A 15,304-nucleotide genomic window follows, 5' to 3' on the forward strand; every position below is an offset into this window, starting at 1 on the left:
GTGCAAATTCAAGCAAAGATGAAAATCCATCTTTCACTGAAGGTGGTGACTGCATTAGAGGGACAGGTTTCCAGGGAGGGGAATGGAGGGAGCAGAGAACCTGGATGGGTCGCCCCCCGACCCGTCCCGAGACACACAGGCACCCAATGCGGGAAAAAAATCCCACTACTATTAAAGAAACACATACTACTCGAAAATGCCGTTTCACATGTCTAATTTGCAAAGATGTCAATAAACAGTGATGGCCCGTGTCCTGCAGGTGAGGGAGCAGACACACTTGCTGCTGTCACAAATCTTTACAATGTTCATCTGTATCCCTTGACCCTGCATACATTTACCCTCAGGGCATTGAAACTAGCACAAAGATGCACAGATGTGTGACGTGCAGCCCCGATCAGAGGGAAAACAGTCAACAGGCTGGAGCAAGGATCTCCTGACTCTGACTTCTCAATAATACCTTACAAAACACACACTCACAAAGAAATGCTAAAGGGATAAATATAAATGCCAACATTTTCTTCCCACACCTCCATGGACCACCTGGAGCACTTCCTGGAGAAGGCACCTTTCCCCGGAGACCACCCGAGCCGTCCATCAGTGGTGAAAAGCATCAAGTTCACTGGCACAAAGAGAACGTGTAAGGTCGGTGAGTCCTACGGAAAGTGAGCCAGGCAAACCAGACGGAGAGACAGACAGAACAGGACGGACGAGCCACAGGGTCCACATGGTGTTCATGTTTCGGACCCACAAGACGCCGAGGAGAAGACACAGCTCTCCATTATGCTGCACCCCAGAAACTGACACAATGCTGTAAACTGACTATACTTCAACTTAAAAAAGAGAGAGAACAGCATGAAAAAAAATCCAGAAAAACATAGCTCTAGTTTGATCAGAGTATTAAGGTCTTGGTCAAATTTGAATCCTGCCTGTACCCATACCCCTGCCGGGGGCTCCTGTCCCGTGTTGACAGTGTTGCAAGGAAAACCCACATGAAGTGGAGTCGACTTCAGTGATTAAAAGCTGGATGTGGGGAGGGGGGTGTAGCTCAGTGGTGGAGTGCATGCTTAGCATGCACGAGGTCCTAGGTTCAAGGCCAGTACCTCCTCTAAAACAATAAAAAATGAAAAGAAAAGCTTGATAACATGTGGTCCGATTAGGGGAGGGTCTGAGGAGGAGTCTGGGGGGCCGCGAGGCCAAGGGAAAGAGTCCCAGTGCCCCACAGCTCATCCGAGCCCACGAGTTCAGAACTGCGGGTGTCGTTTCTCCCGCTGGTCTGGGTCTGGTCGATGGGGGTGATCGCAGTGGCAGCCTCGTGCCTAGAAGGAGACGCCAAGCAGCAGCCACAGCGTGCTCTCCGGGAGCCTGGCCGGCAACGCCTGCGTCCTGATACCTGCGCTGCCCTCCCGGCTGGAGGGGGGCGATGGCGGGAGAGTAGGGGGTCGACAGTCCACCCCTGAGTTTCTCATCTGTCACAGATGCAGCACTGGCCCTGTGTCCTGGGCTTCACAGGAGTGAAGGCTGATTTCAGGAAAGACAGATCCTATAAGATTCCCAGCGCTGGAAGTGCAGCTTGGGGAGCCTGTCCTGAGAGGCGCCTGTTGCCTGCAGGACGTCTCCTTCCTTCATGAACTCGGCTGTACCACACAGGGGTAACACGGAGCACGCAGGGGAAGACAACCCGAGAGGCAGCTTCCTGGCCATGACCAGAAGGACAGTGACAGGTGCCAGGCTGCGTCCGATGGTACCCGACACTCCAAGTCACAGTCCTAGCAGAGCTGCTCCTGGCCGGCACCAAACCCTTGCTTTCTCTGAGCCCCAAGCAAGTGGGGAAATACCAGTTTCTAACCTGAAGGCTGGAGGCTCCAGCTGGGAGTTTCCACTCGGGGCCCAGGGGCTGTTCCAGCTTCTGCCGGGACCTCCCTGCAAGGGATGCTTCCAGGAAAGTCACCGGAAATTCAACAAGTGGCCGGATAAAAATGTCACACACCAAACACAGCAGCCCTCCTCTCCACCAGCAGTAACCAGCTGCAAAGGCTAAAAGGAGATCCTGTTCACAAGAACGACAGGAAAGCTGTAAGATACCCGGGAACAAGCCTGACACAAGACGGGCCACTTAGCCACCTTCCACACGGAGAGCAGGGAACTCAACAGAGGAACGCAAGAGAACAAAGCTGGCCAGTGGGATGGCCCACCCTCCCAGACCACAAGTAAGCACTGTCCAGAGGCCTGTCCCCCAAGTTAATTTATAAATTTGATACACTCGCAACCATATCCAGACAGGACTTTATATGGCACTCGTTACACCCATTCTCAAGTTCATCTGGAAAACAAACTGATCAAAAAATAGTAAGGAAGCTTTATTCTATCAGATTTTTTAAAAAGCACAGGATAAAGCTTTCTGCATTTAAAACCCTCTGGTATTTGTGGGACTTTGGAAAAATAAATTGAGAAAACAAATGAAGTGTCAGGAAACCACCTCCTGTAGAAAACACAGTGCTCTGAGCCAGCGGGGGTGGAGGGTCTGCCAGCAGGAGAGCTGATTTGGTGGTTATCCGCTTCGGTGGGGGCTAAACCCTACCTCATACTGCTGACAAAGGCAAAAATAAAAGCCACTCAGAAAGAAAAAAATTAAGACAGATTAAAGACCTATCTGTTGGATTAAAGAGAGAAAAAAAAAGCCACCAAAGACTATGAGAGTCGTAGAGTAAAATCTAGGGGACGCGCGCGTGCTTAGCGTGCACGAGGTCCTGGGTTCAAGCCCTGGTCCCTCCATTTAAAAATAAACAAACAAACAAACCTAATTACCCCCTCAAAAAAAAAAACTTTAAAAAATCCCAGTAAAGTCAGATTGCCATAAAGAAAAGGGGAAAAAAAGACTGATAAATTTGAGCCTTTCAAAACCTAAAACCCTAATAAAGTTATAACAGCGACAGACTGAAAAAGAGTATTTGTGACATTTATAACAGGATGTATATCTGAACATACAGAGCTCCAAAAATTAATTTTCAAAGATAGTACCTGAAACACATTACTTACTAATTTTTTTAACATGTGGATGAAACAAAAAATAGCCCCCAAGAAAAACAGACGAGAGCAAGCAACTGACAGGACAGGAAATAAAAATGGTCAAAAAACAGGAAAGATGCTTATTTCTCATAGTTAATAAGGAAAATGGAAACTTAAGAAAAAAATGTTTTGCCCAACAGTTTGGTCACAATTAAAAGACTGACAACATCAAGTGCTGGTGAGGGCGCTGCTGCTGACAGGCTGACAGGCATTTCAGAGGCTGGTTTCTGTGGGAAACTTAGCACTTCTACTGTTTAAAATACGCACACCTTCAGCCCAGCAATTGCTCTTGCACAGCCTCAAAAAACACACATGTACAAAGAGGCATTTAAAAGAATGTCAACACTATTGTAAAGGAAACAGGAAATCTCAGTTTCCATAAAAAAAAAAAGATGGTTAAGCAGACCAGACCCATACTCTGCGTCCCACGCAGCTACCAGTAAAGAGACTGCGTCTGCTGAAGTGAGGTCAAGATGTCTGCAAGCAAAAATGCAGGTTGCAGAACAGAACGTACGTGAGATGCCACTTACGTTTTTAAGAAAGACAGGAAACTGTGTGCTTTACATGCTACTGCAGCAGGAAAGGCAGGTCGGAGGGGACAGTCACCGCACCAGGATATGCTCAGGTCTCATCCGCGTAATTTTCACCAGCTCCTTCCCCCTTCCCACCGAAAAGTCTCAGCGGGGCTGTCAGCTGACACGGTGACCACACAGGGCGCCGTCCACCTGTATTTCCTCTCCCTTTTTCCCTGTCTGCTCTGCCTCACAGATCATTTCATGGTTCACGTTCCTAAAGCAAAGAGCAAGTACTTACTAAACATTTGCCAGTACGTGCATACCTGGGACTTGGTCAGGAAAGAATGCTTTGGGAAAGCATCTTCTTGTAATGAAAAGCACTGACTGATACGGAGCAACGGGAAACAAGAACCAGGCAACAGACCGTTCGCAGCTGTTCGGGGCTTCCCGGCGCCTGTGAGAGACACCAAAGGCCGTCCACGCCGGCTTCACCCCGCTTTTCTGACCTACCACTTCCTCCCACCCCAAGTCTCCAAATCGGCCGCCTCACTGTGCACCCCAACTCTGTTCAGAGACCCCTCCCTTCTTCCTGATTCTTGCTTCCTTTAAAAATACAAAGTGGTCGTTTCTGGGTAGAGGTTCAGTTTTGCAAAATGAAGCGTTCTGGAAACCGGCAGCACAACAGCGTGAAGGTACCCAGCCCCGCCGCGCCGCGCGCCTGAGAACGGCGAAGAGGGGCCGCTTCGCGTCACGTGTATTTTACTGCAATTTTTAAAAAAGAAATTAGATGAGATCTACCTTAAAAAACAGAAGACGCCGGTCACCCAGTCACACTCCTCCTGCGTCTCCCGTGACCAGCCCCCTCCTCTGAACCCCCAGGCTCACGGATCTTTCCGACGCTGGCCCCGACACCTGACAACGGCCCGTCCGGCTCCTCGTTTGGCTGCGAGCATCTTACCGGCGCTCAGTAAGCATCTGCTGTAAAACGACGGCCTTAGAAGCAGAACCAAAGTACAAAGAAAATGATTAACCACAGTAACTGCTTTAATGTTAAAAATATTTATTTTTCTAAAAGATTACACAAAAATCGGGAAGAAATAGAAGGTTGTCAACTAGCCTATGTCAAAATCTGAGCTGAGGAAGGACAAGAGCTGCCTGAAGACACTGGCGGCTGCAGCAAGCCGCAGAGGCCGGTGACCTGGCCGGTGGGGCCACAGCCGGGGGCGGCGGGGACAGCGGGCCGGGGGCCGGCGCTCCACCTCCCAGGACGGCGGGCGGGCTCACTCCTTAGACATGTTCTTGATGGTCTTGTGCTCCTTCATGGCCTTTTCCCAGTCACTGCCGTTGAACTCCTCAACGACCACGCTCCGCACAGTGCCCTCGTCCAGGCAGTGGGGGGCGATTCCTGCAGGGGCAGCACAGAGAAAGCGCCCCGGCAGGAGTGAGACCAGGCACGGACAGGCTTTGGGACAAACCCGCGCCTGCCAGCGTCCTGCCAGCGTCCTGCCAGTGTCTGTGCGAACCAGGCTCTCTGAGTGACCCTCCGGCCCCTCCATCTCTCACATGGGGGCCCGACTTCCTGGACCAGGGATGGCCACGGCCGACATCACTCAAACAACGCTGGGAGCACAAAAGAGCAGAAGGACTCAAGCCTGGAGCCGTCACTGGCGGGTAGCCTGAAGAATTCACTGGCCTTTCCCAGGCCTTGCCCAGGGTAACTCCCTGGGCACTAGCTACTCCCATCTGTGCAGATTTTACTCCCCAAACGCCATTCCTGAGCCTCGGGTCGGCAGGGAGGACTCCACACGACAGATGAGGGTGCACAGGAGCTGCAGGGTGGTGTCACAACCACCCCCACCCTCCATGGGCTTGGGGCGCCACAGTGGCTGCAGGTCCAGAGGCTTCGTCTGCACAGGGAGCAAGACTCCAGGAACACCTTCCACTGCGACTCCCTCCAACTCACACCGCAGCTGGGGTCAGGCGGCCTAAGGGCTGTTCCCCACCATCCCAGCAGGACCTGAAGGGGGCCCTGGGCTCTCCGGTCTGTGTTCTGAACAGTCTGGCCTCCTGCACTCCCTTGTGCCCCCAGGCCTCTCCTCTCCCTCCCCTCTCCACCCGCAGCATCGGCCCAGCCGCACCAGCATGATCTCCGAGGGCCAGGGCCAGCTCACGGCCCATCGTTCGAAAAGAGGGCCCTGCTCCTCTAAAACAGGCCTGTGAGGGGGCCCAGCTGCCTGGGCAGGAGCCAGTGCCACCTTCCCTACCACATCTCGGCCCCGGCAGGCGGGCGGCTCAGGGCATGGTGCGCACGTACCGAAGCCTCCGGGGTTGGAGCGGGGGGAGTAGAAGCTCTGGACGCCGCATCTCTTACAGAAGGTGTGCTGCGCCTTGTGGGTGTTGAACGTGTACGTGGTGATGCTGTCGGCTCCCTGGGGCAGATGGACGAAGAGGCTCTGCTGTCACTTCAGAAACACAAAGCCCTCTCGCCAGGCTCTCGGGATCACGAGCGCGTCCAACCTGAGGACAGGCCCGACGGCACGGCCCAGACACATGTGGGTCTGGAGGGCGACAGCTCAGGGCCCCTCAGGCCGGCTGCACACACCACTCCTGGCCTCAAGCTCTCCTGTCTCCCCGGCCTGAGCGGGGGGATGTCAACCGAGGGGCTGGCCCCCAGTGTCCCCAGACAGCCTGCTCAAGGCCTCGAGAACACACTGGCTGGACGCGAACTCATCCACAAAGAACCAACTGGGAAAGGATCCCGCCAGGTGTCACAGACAGGGGGCTACTGTCCTCAGTGGACAATTCGAACAGGGAAAACGGATCTCTCTCACCAAGGACGCGATATTCACTCTCATGAACTGCACCGAGGTATTTTTCACTGTCAGGGGCAAACATTACAGTTAGCTACCTCGGCACTGAGTGTGCGGAGAAACACGCATTCTTGTGTGTAAGTCGTGGGAATGTAAATTCATAAGATTTGGGAACATCCATCAAAATTTAAAAAGTGCACATATTCTTTCACACATCAACTCCACGTCTAGAAATGTGCTCTACAATTAAAATTCCGTATTTTACCCAATGATGTGTATACGTAGATGTTAACACGCCATCTGAAAAGGCTGAACACTAACAATCACAGGCCTAAATGGAGCCCCCACAAGTTCTGGAAAGAATGAGGCAGCGCTACTTACAAACACTAATGAGACCATCCCTGGAGTCCCAAAACCAAGTGAAAAAGCAAGGCTTAAACAGCCCGTGCAGCATGCTACCACTCCTGACTTTAAACAGCATGTATCCTGGCACGTGGATTAAAAGAAATAACCAAGATCCACCTTGGGGAGACACGGGGTGGGTGGTCTCCTGAGCCCCACCCCAGGGGAACAGCCCTCAGAGCTCCGAGCTGCGTGGAAAGCCGCTCCGAGGGGCCTCTCCTCCCCCCGCAACCAGCACAGCACAAAGAGCAGCCAAGTGGGCCCAAACCACCCAGAGTTAGCTGTCTGCACACTTTTCCCCAAGAAACGGTCAGGAGGCATGAGGAGCCGACCACCCTCCAGCCCCGGGACACTGCTCAGCTCCTTGGAATGTACTGAGCATGTGCCCCCTGCACCGCACATGGCCGAGGCCCGAAACACTCTTCCTACCAAGACCCCACACACCTCCATCACCGAAACCTACAGGTCCCCAGAGGGGCCTTCCTAACCCATCCGACCCAGCCCCGCGGCCATCCTCCATTGCGCGGCCCGCCTTCACTCTCTACACAGCGCTTCCGGCCCTTTCCTCACCCATCCGTCTCCCTCCATGAGACAGAAGCTTCTGGAGGACAAGGGCCTTGTCTCTGATGTCACCTGCCGGGTTTCGGCTGAACAGTGCCCAACACACAGCAGGTGCCCCATAAACACTGCTGAATCAAGGAGTGAGTTCTGAACTTAATTTAAAAGAACAGAAAATTGCTCCTTCAACAGGCCGGGCCAAAGCAGAGAACAGAGCTCTGGGGCACCGGGGAAATGACTGATAAGCAGGCCCATGGAAGGGAAAAAAAAGAGAAATTCAATTCCAAGACTGACAGCCAACAGCCACACCCAGCGTCTTCAGGAACCACCTGCACGGGTGCTCGGGGCCACAGCCCCCAGCGGGCATTCTTCTGGGTTCACAAGAAAGACAGGAGGTCCGCTGCCCACCTGCCCCCGCCAGACACGCAAGCAAAATCTCAAGGGCAGACGAGGAACAGGAGACAGACTGGCCCAAAGCACCTGGGATTAAATCTCAGTTAGCCTCTCCTCCCTGCATGTCCACTCGATGCCAAAGCCACGAGGCTGGTCAGACGTGACCAGAGGCGGCTCCGGGAGGTCCTCCCGAGCTAGTGCGGGATGCCACCACGGACCGACCGCTGCGCTGGAGCAGAGAGGAGCCCGGGCCAGCCCACCAAGCAGGGTGCCCGCCTTGTTTAGCAGTGTGTATTCCTCCACCAGAGAGTTCACTTCTAAGAGAACTGACCCAGAGATAGAATTTCTAAACTGTCAAAGATTTATATACAAGGAGACAGCATTGTTTATAACTGAAAAAAAAAATTGCACTCAACCTGGAAGTTCAAATGTAGAAAATTGCCTGTGGTACATTCATACAACAAAACATGCGGGGGGAGCGTACAGAGCAGGGGCAGAGCGCGCGCTTAGCATGCATGAGGTCCTGGGTTCGGGCCCCAGTCCCTCCATCAAAATAAACCTAATGACCGCCCCCACAAAAAGAAACCAAAAGCAAAAAAGCAAAACAAAATATGCTGCAAACACAGGCATAATCGTTTAAGTAAACCAAGAAATGGCAGTCGGGGAGGAAGAGGTGGGGGCTGAGGGACTGTGGAGGGAGACCTCGCTGTATATGCACCTCTGCACCTTTCACATTTTGTACCAAGCACCAAAATTTCCCCCAAATAAGAAAGTTAAAATTTTTTAATCATTTCTTTTTCACTGGGAAATGATAAAAGGCAATTATACAACAGCGAAAAAGGTAAAATTCTGCTTTAGTAGAAACACGTGTGATACATTCAGATGGGCTCACCTGTGCACGAGATACTACGTGAGGACACGCCCCAGCGCAGCAGAGGCTGCCTCTGGCTGAGAGGGTCTGGGTGGGCTTATTTAGTTTTTGATTCTCTGTTTGTACATGTTTCCACCATAATATCAAACATGCATCCAAAATGTAAAGGAGAAAGATAACATAACCTTTTAAAAATAAGCCTGAAACCTGGGTGATGAGGGAAAGTAAAGCTCCCAGGGGCCCCCGACGGCTCCCCACCCTCTTGCAGGCCAGGCCCCGCCCCCGCCCCAGCACCCACCTTCAGGAGCTTGAAGCGAGAGGCAGGGACGATGAAGTGTCTATTCTGCTTCTTCTTGCAAATGCTGCAGCTACAGAAAGACAAGAGCAGACCCCACACCGTGACGACCATCTGCACCCCTGAGCACCTGGGGCCCTACCTGCCACGTCCCGACAGCCAGCTGACCCCCGGGGAAGCCCCTCTGAGCGCCACCCAGGGGAGGGCAGCTCGGGCAGGTGGGCTGACCGCCTGGGCCTCTGCTCCGCTGGTTTTCCCCTCAGAAAAGCAGGACCAGAAGAACCACGCTCCAGCCCGGTCCATGACAGCACAGGGAACCGCTGGATCCTGGGACACTTAGAAAACAAGCATCAGGCAGAGCCACAATCCGCTGCCTCTGCGGAAGCCTCACCAGAAGTGGACGGGGGGGCTAGGATTCCCTCCTTCCTCATCTGCACACCACAGAAAGCCCAGCTCCCTGTCAAACAGGCCTCAGAATTACATCTTAGACTTAAATCTAGATCCCTTCTTTTCAGTCCACCTTGTAAAAAATCCTAATTGCATATAGACTCCTCTAAAAAATTACTCCACGGTGCTGCTCTTCAGTCTGGACTGCACTGTCAGTCGCCCGGTCAGTTCCCTCCTGGAGGAATTCCATGGTATTTATTATCACATAGAATTCAGGTGCCACACCACCTCGGGGCAGAAAGGACTGGGTACTCTTGAGTAACTAGTTCCATGCCAAGTGTGGGCCCCCAAGTCAGAGCCTGCAGTCCCTGTCCCATCACAGCAGCCAGGCAGGGCTGGCAGCAGGCCCCACAGACCCTGGGAGCATCACCCGCCTCACCTGGAGGAACGGGCCCAGGTGGCGGGGAAAGCGGTGAGCTTCCAGGTGGACATGCCCTCACCTCGCCAACTCCGGACTCCCAAGGACTCTGCCTGAGGATTTTCATCAGCGCCCAGCCAGACAGTCTCCAGGTAACCACTCCCCACCCCAACCCGTGGCACTTGTCTGTGGGGGACACTGCCAGGCACTTGTCTGTGGGGGACACTGCCAGGCACAAGCCTCCGTGTCCCCTGGGGCTGGGCTGTGCTGCAGGACCGAGCTGTGTCTCTGTTATTTTTAGCCTCCCCATCTCTAAAACAAATGTTATTATTGAAAACATCTAGCATGTACAAAAAGAAAAAGAACAGAACACGAACCCTTACATACCCATCGCCCGATTCTGCCAATTACCAGATGTCACCAGTGTTGCTTCACCTGTACCCCGACTGCCCAGGCAACGCTGAGGCACCCTCGCCCTTTAACCCTTACGTCCTCGTAAGCCACGTGCAAAGAGGAAACACTCACTTGCAGTCAAAGATGTGCAGGTCTGCTGAGGCCCAAACTTCAAATCGAACCGCCCCACAGTGGCAGCCTCCAGTGTGTTTCACCAGGCCCTGGTATTCGCTGAATGGAACAAAAATCGGGAAGGTAAGGGTCATCTTAGTCTTAAGAGCCAGGCCATTGTTGAAAGAAAGAAGCAAGACAGGACAGAAGTCTTTACAAGACAACCAGACCCACTTCTGCTTTTGAGGAGGGACCGTAAGGATTCGGCACCTTCTTTGCCCATGAGCTCTGCTTTCCATTTCTTCTATTTTGTTAAATCTCAGAGCAAGGCATTCCAAAAGCATGGGAAAGGGGAACTGAGTGGAGGATCCTAATCCAGCCACCTGAACACTTTTATTTATATGGCAGATACTAAGATTTTTTTAGCAGTTAGGCACCAGGGAGAGCGCAGTGAACAGGACACAGCCGTCGTGGCTCCCGGCCGCACAGACCTGACGCAGCCATCAAACAAATTAAACCCAAAAATATTTACGTGACTGGGATAAAGCTGGTACAGGCTGCTGTGAACAAACCGAGCCTAGTGGCTCGGAAGTGCCTTCTGAGAAAGTTAACAAAAGGCTCCCCTCTGGTATCTCGCATATACGTGACTTTACAGAGCTATCCATACATTACAGAAAATTTTAATCCTCTTAAAACTTACTGTATGTGAGTCAGGCCCTTAACTGAACATTATTAAGACTTGACAAATATCATCAAACTGCCTTCCCAAAGGGCTGAACACTCTTGTCAGTAATGAACGAGAAAACATTCCACTGAAACTTCTCAAGCAATAATTGCAGGAACACTAGCTTGCTACAGTTTTAATTTGCATTTATTTGGTTATTAAGACTGAATATTTGTTTCTGTACAAGCTGAAGCCGTTAATATGATGTCTGTTAAATTTTTTCTGCATACACAAATAATGAACCGTGTGAAAAATTCACAGTACATTTGATAGTTAAAAATGAAAGTCTCCTAACTCCCAAAGGAATCCACAGCTAATTATTTGCTAACGTTCCTGCAGAGTTTTTTCCATACAATAATGTTTTAACAATAACTTGAAGAGTTATATATATTTTTTAATTTAGTGGGTTTTGGTTTTTCAACAAATATATGTAACTCGCACCAATCTGATAGGTTTAAAAAAACTCCTTTTTTATGTCAACACTTAAAAATTTTTTTCTTGACCACTTGCCAGTTTGTTTTGAAGTAAAAGTTTACTTCAAATTTGAGTTTCACGTTTCTGAGATCTTTCTACCTCCAACACCAAGCAGGAACTGCGCAACTTAGGGGCTGAAAATGCGGGATGAGGCACATAAAAGCTGCTCAGCCAAGATGAACAACCAGAAAGTGAACCACAAGGAAAACCAAATATTCCACCTCTGAGAAGACGCATCCTAACGGAGAGAATTTCTTACGGGACAAGAACAGAGACATCCTGTTCAAGAAAAGGAGTAATCTTCAGGTTGTTATGCAACTGTTAGGCTGTTTTGGTTTTTCTAGCCTAAGATGATGGATCCTGAGGCAGAAAGGGCGCCCCAACACTCCGCCGCCGCACGACTGTTCCGAGGGCTCGGCCCTGCCTGGACCCCCACCCCGAGGGCCTCGCCCCCGTCCCGACCCCCGCCCGGGTCCTGCGGGTCCGAACCCCCATCGGGTCCTCGCCCCCCCCCCCGGCGTCCGCGCCCCGCCGCCCGGCCCCGCGCAGCCAGGCGCCAACAGTAACGGGGTCCGGCCCCCGGCGGCCCCCCGCTCGCCGGCCCCCGCGCCCCCGCCCGCCGCTCCCCGACACACGTGCGCACACACAAAGCGGCCCGAGGACGTGGCCGCCCGCGAGGGCCTTTGTCCGGCCGGCCGCGCAGCCGCCCGCGGGAGCCGTTACGGGCCCGCGCCGGCCCGCGCCCGCGGCCGCGCCGCACTCACTAGGTGTCCAGCAGCAGCTTGGCGGCGCCCTCGAAACTCAGCCTCTGCCGCTTCTGGAACGTCTCCCAGCGCTCCCTCTGCTCGCCCAGGTCCAGCTCGGACGCCGAGGGCGCCGCGGGCGCGGTCGGGGGCAGCGGCGGCTCCGGCGGCGGCTCCCCGGGGCCCGCCTCCTGCGCCCGCGGCGACGAGGGCGACTGCCGCTTGGCCGACGGCTGCCTCGCCGCCGCCCGGCCCCCGCCCCCGGCCTGGCCCGCGGGCCGCCGTGCGCGACCGGTGCCGGAGGCCGAGGCGGCGACCGCGGGGGCCCTGGAGGACCCTGACCGGTTCTGCCCGAGTGGCTTGGCCGCCGCGCCGCTCCTCGCCCGCCGCATGGCTCCCGCAGCCTGGCGCGCAGGCCTTGCCGCTGCGCGTCCCCGCGGCGCGCGCCCGCTGCCCCACCGGCCCAGGGGGCGCTGCGCCCGCCCGCCGCGGCCCGACCCCAGCCCAGATCCGCACCTGACCGGGGGCCCCGCGCACCGCGCCGACACTCGCCAGCCGGCCCGCCCGCCCGAGCTGCAGGCCCCGCGGGACCGCGCCTCGGGCCTCCGCTGCCGACGCCCGAGCCTACTTGCACCTGCCCTGGCGCCGCCGTGCCCTCTGCACCCCGAGGGCTCCTTCCTACCTTCCTGAGTCCTGGGTCCCCCTGAACCCACAGCCGCATCCAAGCAGCCGGCCTGGGGCACCTGCACCTCCAAGACCGGGACCGACCTGGCGGGAGTGCGCCCGCGTGAGCTAACGTGCGTAACCGGCCAGGCACCTGTATCTGCCGGGCGAACAGCAGCTGCAATCAGAGGTCTTACACGTGGCCTTTCCTGCGGGATGACAAAACAGCATCTCCAGGATCTCGATGGTCCACAGATCTTTTAAATGTAATGAACGAATGAACTCCGCACAGCACAGCACCAAAGGTTAAAGACAAAATCAAGAGAACCACTGATGGAACCCAAATATTTTCCGAACCATTTTTGTTGCTCTCTTTTATTCATATCTTCAAAGAAATAACATTTTCTTTTACTCATTTTTCTACTTTTTTGCTTTCTACTTCCTTAATTTCAACTTTCCTGTATTCTGTTTTTATCTGATTGTGAGTTTAATAGTTTATGGAATTAAATACATAGTTCCTTTTTCCAGTATTTTCAGTAATAAAGTATTAACAACAGTAAATTTTCCTCTGAGTATAGCGTTAGCTGTATGCATTAGGGTGTCACTGTATAGTTTACAGACAGCAAAATGCACATATCTGAAATATAGTTTCTGTAACCACCACCATTTCAAATAAAGAACATTTCCAGCATTCCAGAGAGTTTGTCTCAGGTGGAAGAAAACAGAGGGGACCACCATTCTGACTTCTGTCACCATAGGTTAGTTTTATCTATTCTTAAACACTGTTTAAAAACAGCAAGTACTCTTTTTTTTATGTCCGACGTCTTTCACTCATGTTTGAGAATCAATCGTGTTGTTCTGTGTATCATGCTTTTTTTGTTGTGTAGTATTTGATTCATGAACATACAATTTATTCTCCTGTCGATGGACATTTGGGTTGTTTACAGTTTGGGGGCAGTTATGCATAAAGCTGCTAATTACATTTGTGTACTCATTTGTCTTTTTGTGAACTCATTTCCATATACACATAGGAGTGGAATTGTCAGGTCATAGATTAGCAGTATGTTTTTGTAAGATCTGCGAAACAGCTTTCCAAAGTGCCTCTACCACTTTATGCTCCACCAGCAACATGAGAGTCACAAGTGTGCCACACCCTCACAACACCTGGTACTGTCAGTCTTTTTAAATTTAGCCTCTCTGGTGGGTGTGCAGTGATCTCTCTTTGTGGTTAATTCCTGCATGTCTTTAACAGGTAGTGATGCTGAAGCACCTTATTGACCATTTGGATGTCTTCTTTGTAAAGTGCCTGTTGACAGGCACTAATTTGGCTTGTTTGATGTATAGGACTTCCTTATGTCTGGGTGTGAGTTCTCTGCCAGACATACATATTTAAGACATATTCTCCCAGTCATGGCTTTCCTTTTCACTTCAATATCTTTTGATGAGTGGAAATTTTTAATTTTGAAAGGATATTTTCTTCTGAGAAAATTCACCTTGTGAATTATTTTGTGGTTAGTGTTTTTTATGTCATGTTTTAAAAAAATCTGCCTACCCTAAAGGTCATGAAGATTTTCTCTTACCTTTTCTTCTAGAAGCTTTACAGTTTGCGCTTTCATACTTCAGTCTATGATCCGACTCAGATTCATTTTGCATATAGTGTGAGGTAGAGGCCAGGTGCTTTGTTTTTCCCTCCATATTGATATCCTGTGGTCTGTCTCAATCCTCTATTCTGTTCCATTGACCTACTTACTTATCCTTACAACAAAACCACTCTGTCTTAATTACTTTGCTTAATTACTTAATCTTGGGATCAGAGTAAGTCCTCCAGATTTGTTCTTCTTCAAAGCCAATTGTCTTGGCTTTTCTAAGTCCTACTTACTTCCATAGAAAGTATAGAATCAGCTGTTAATTTCTACAAAAAAGCCTGTTATGCTTTCTATGTTATCAACCATATTCCTGTGAAAATCCCTCAGTTCCTCCAATTTAATATTCCTAACTTCATTCCTTTACTTTTCATTATTTTACTACTACTATTCTGAGAGCTAGAGCAACTAATATTTTTCATATTATTCTGGTTACTCCTTGATTGAATCAAGTCATTTCATTCCTAGAGTCAGACTATTCCAAGAATATACCTTTTTAATCATCTTCTTCAGTTTTGGGTGTGCAATAACTTTTTCTCCACCTCGACTTAATGGTATAATGTCTTTAAAATAAAATCCTAGTTCATGTTTTTCATTTTTTTTTGTTGTTACATTCATTCGCTTATTTTACTTTTTATTTCTGTGAAAAATGTCCTGGGTGATTTGATAGGGATCGCATTAAATGTGTAGATTGCTTTGAGTAGTATGGCCATTTTAACAATATTAATTCTTCCAATCCAAGAGCATGGGATATCTTTCCATTTCTTTAAATCATCTTTAACTTATCAATGTTTCATAGTTCTCAGCATATAAGTCTTTCACCTCCTGGTCAGGCTTG

At 51.3% G+C, this 15,304-nt stretch overlaps 1 protein-coding gene across 2 annotated transcripts; it reads right to left on the bottom strand.

The window, feature by feature from the left end:
• Positions 1–4,621: 4,621 nt before the first annotated feature.
• CENPV (centromere protein V) lies at positions 4,622–12,626 on the bottom strand. Of its 2 annotated transcripts, none has more exons than XR_012499350.1 (5): positions 12,182–12,626; positions 10,241–10,339; positions 8,914–8,983; positions 5,896–6,098; positions 4,622–4,986 (listed from the first exon to the last, which is right to left on the bottom strand). XR_012499350.1 is itself a non-coding variant. In XM_074342102.1 (5 exons), the coding sequence occupies exons 1-5, from the start codon at positions 12,550–12,552 to the stop codon at positions 4,862–4,864; spliced, it is 780 nt and encodes a 259-aa protein (XP_074198203.1). In that variant the 5' UTR covers positions 12,553–12,590; the 3' UTR covers positions 4,622–4,861. The 2 variants fall into 2 exon arrangements, 1 of the variants encoding a protein (XP_074198203.1); XM_074342102.1 differs by having other exon boundaries at positions 5,896–6,010; positions 12,182–12,590.
• Between the last annotated feature and the right edge of the window lie 2,678 nt (positions 12,627–15,304).

This window comes from Camelus bactrianus, chromosome 16 (assembly GCF_048773025.1).
Source record: "Camelus bactrianus isolate YW-2024 breed Bactrian camel chromosome 16, ASM4877302v1, whole genome shotgun sequence".
NCBI lineage: Eukaryota > Metazoa > Chordata > Mammalia > Artiodactyla > Camelidae > Camelus > Camelus bactrianus.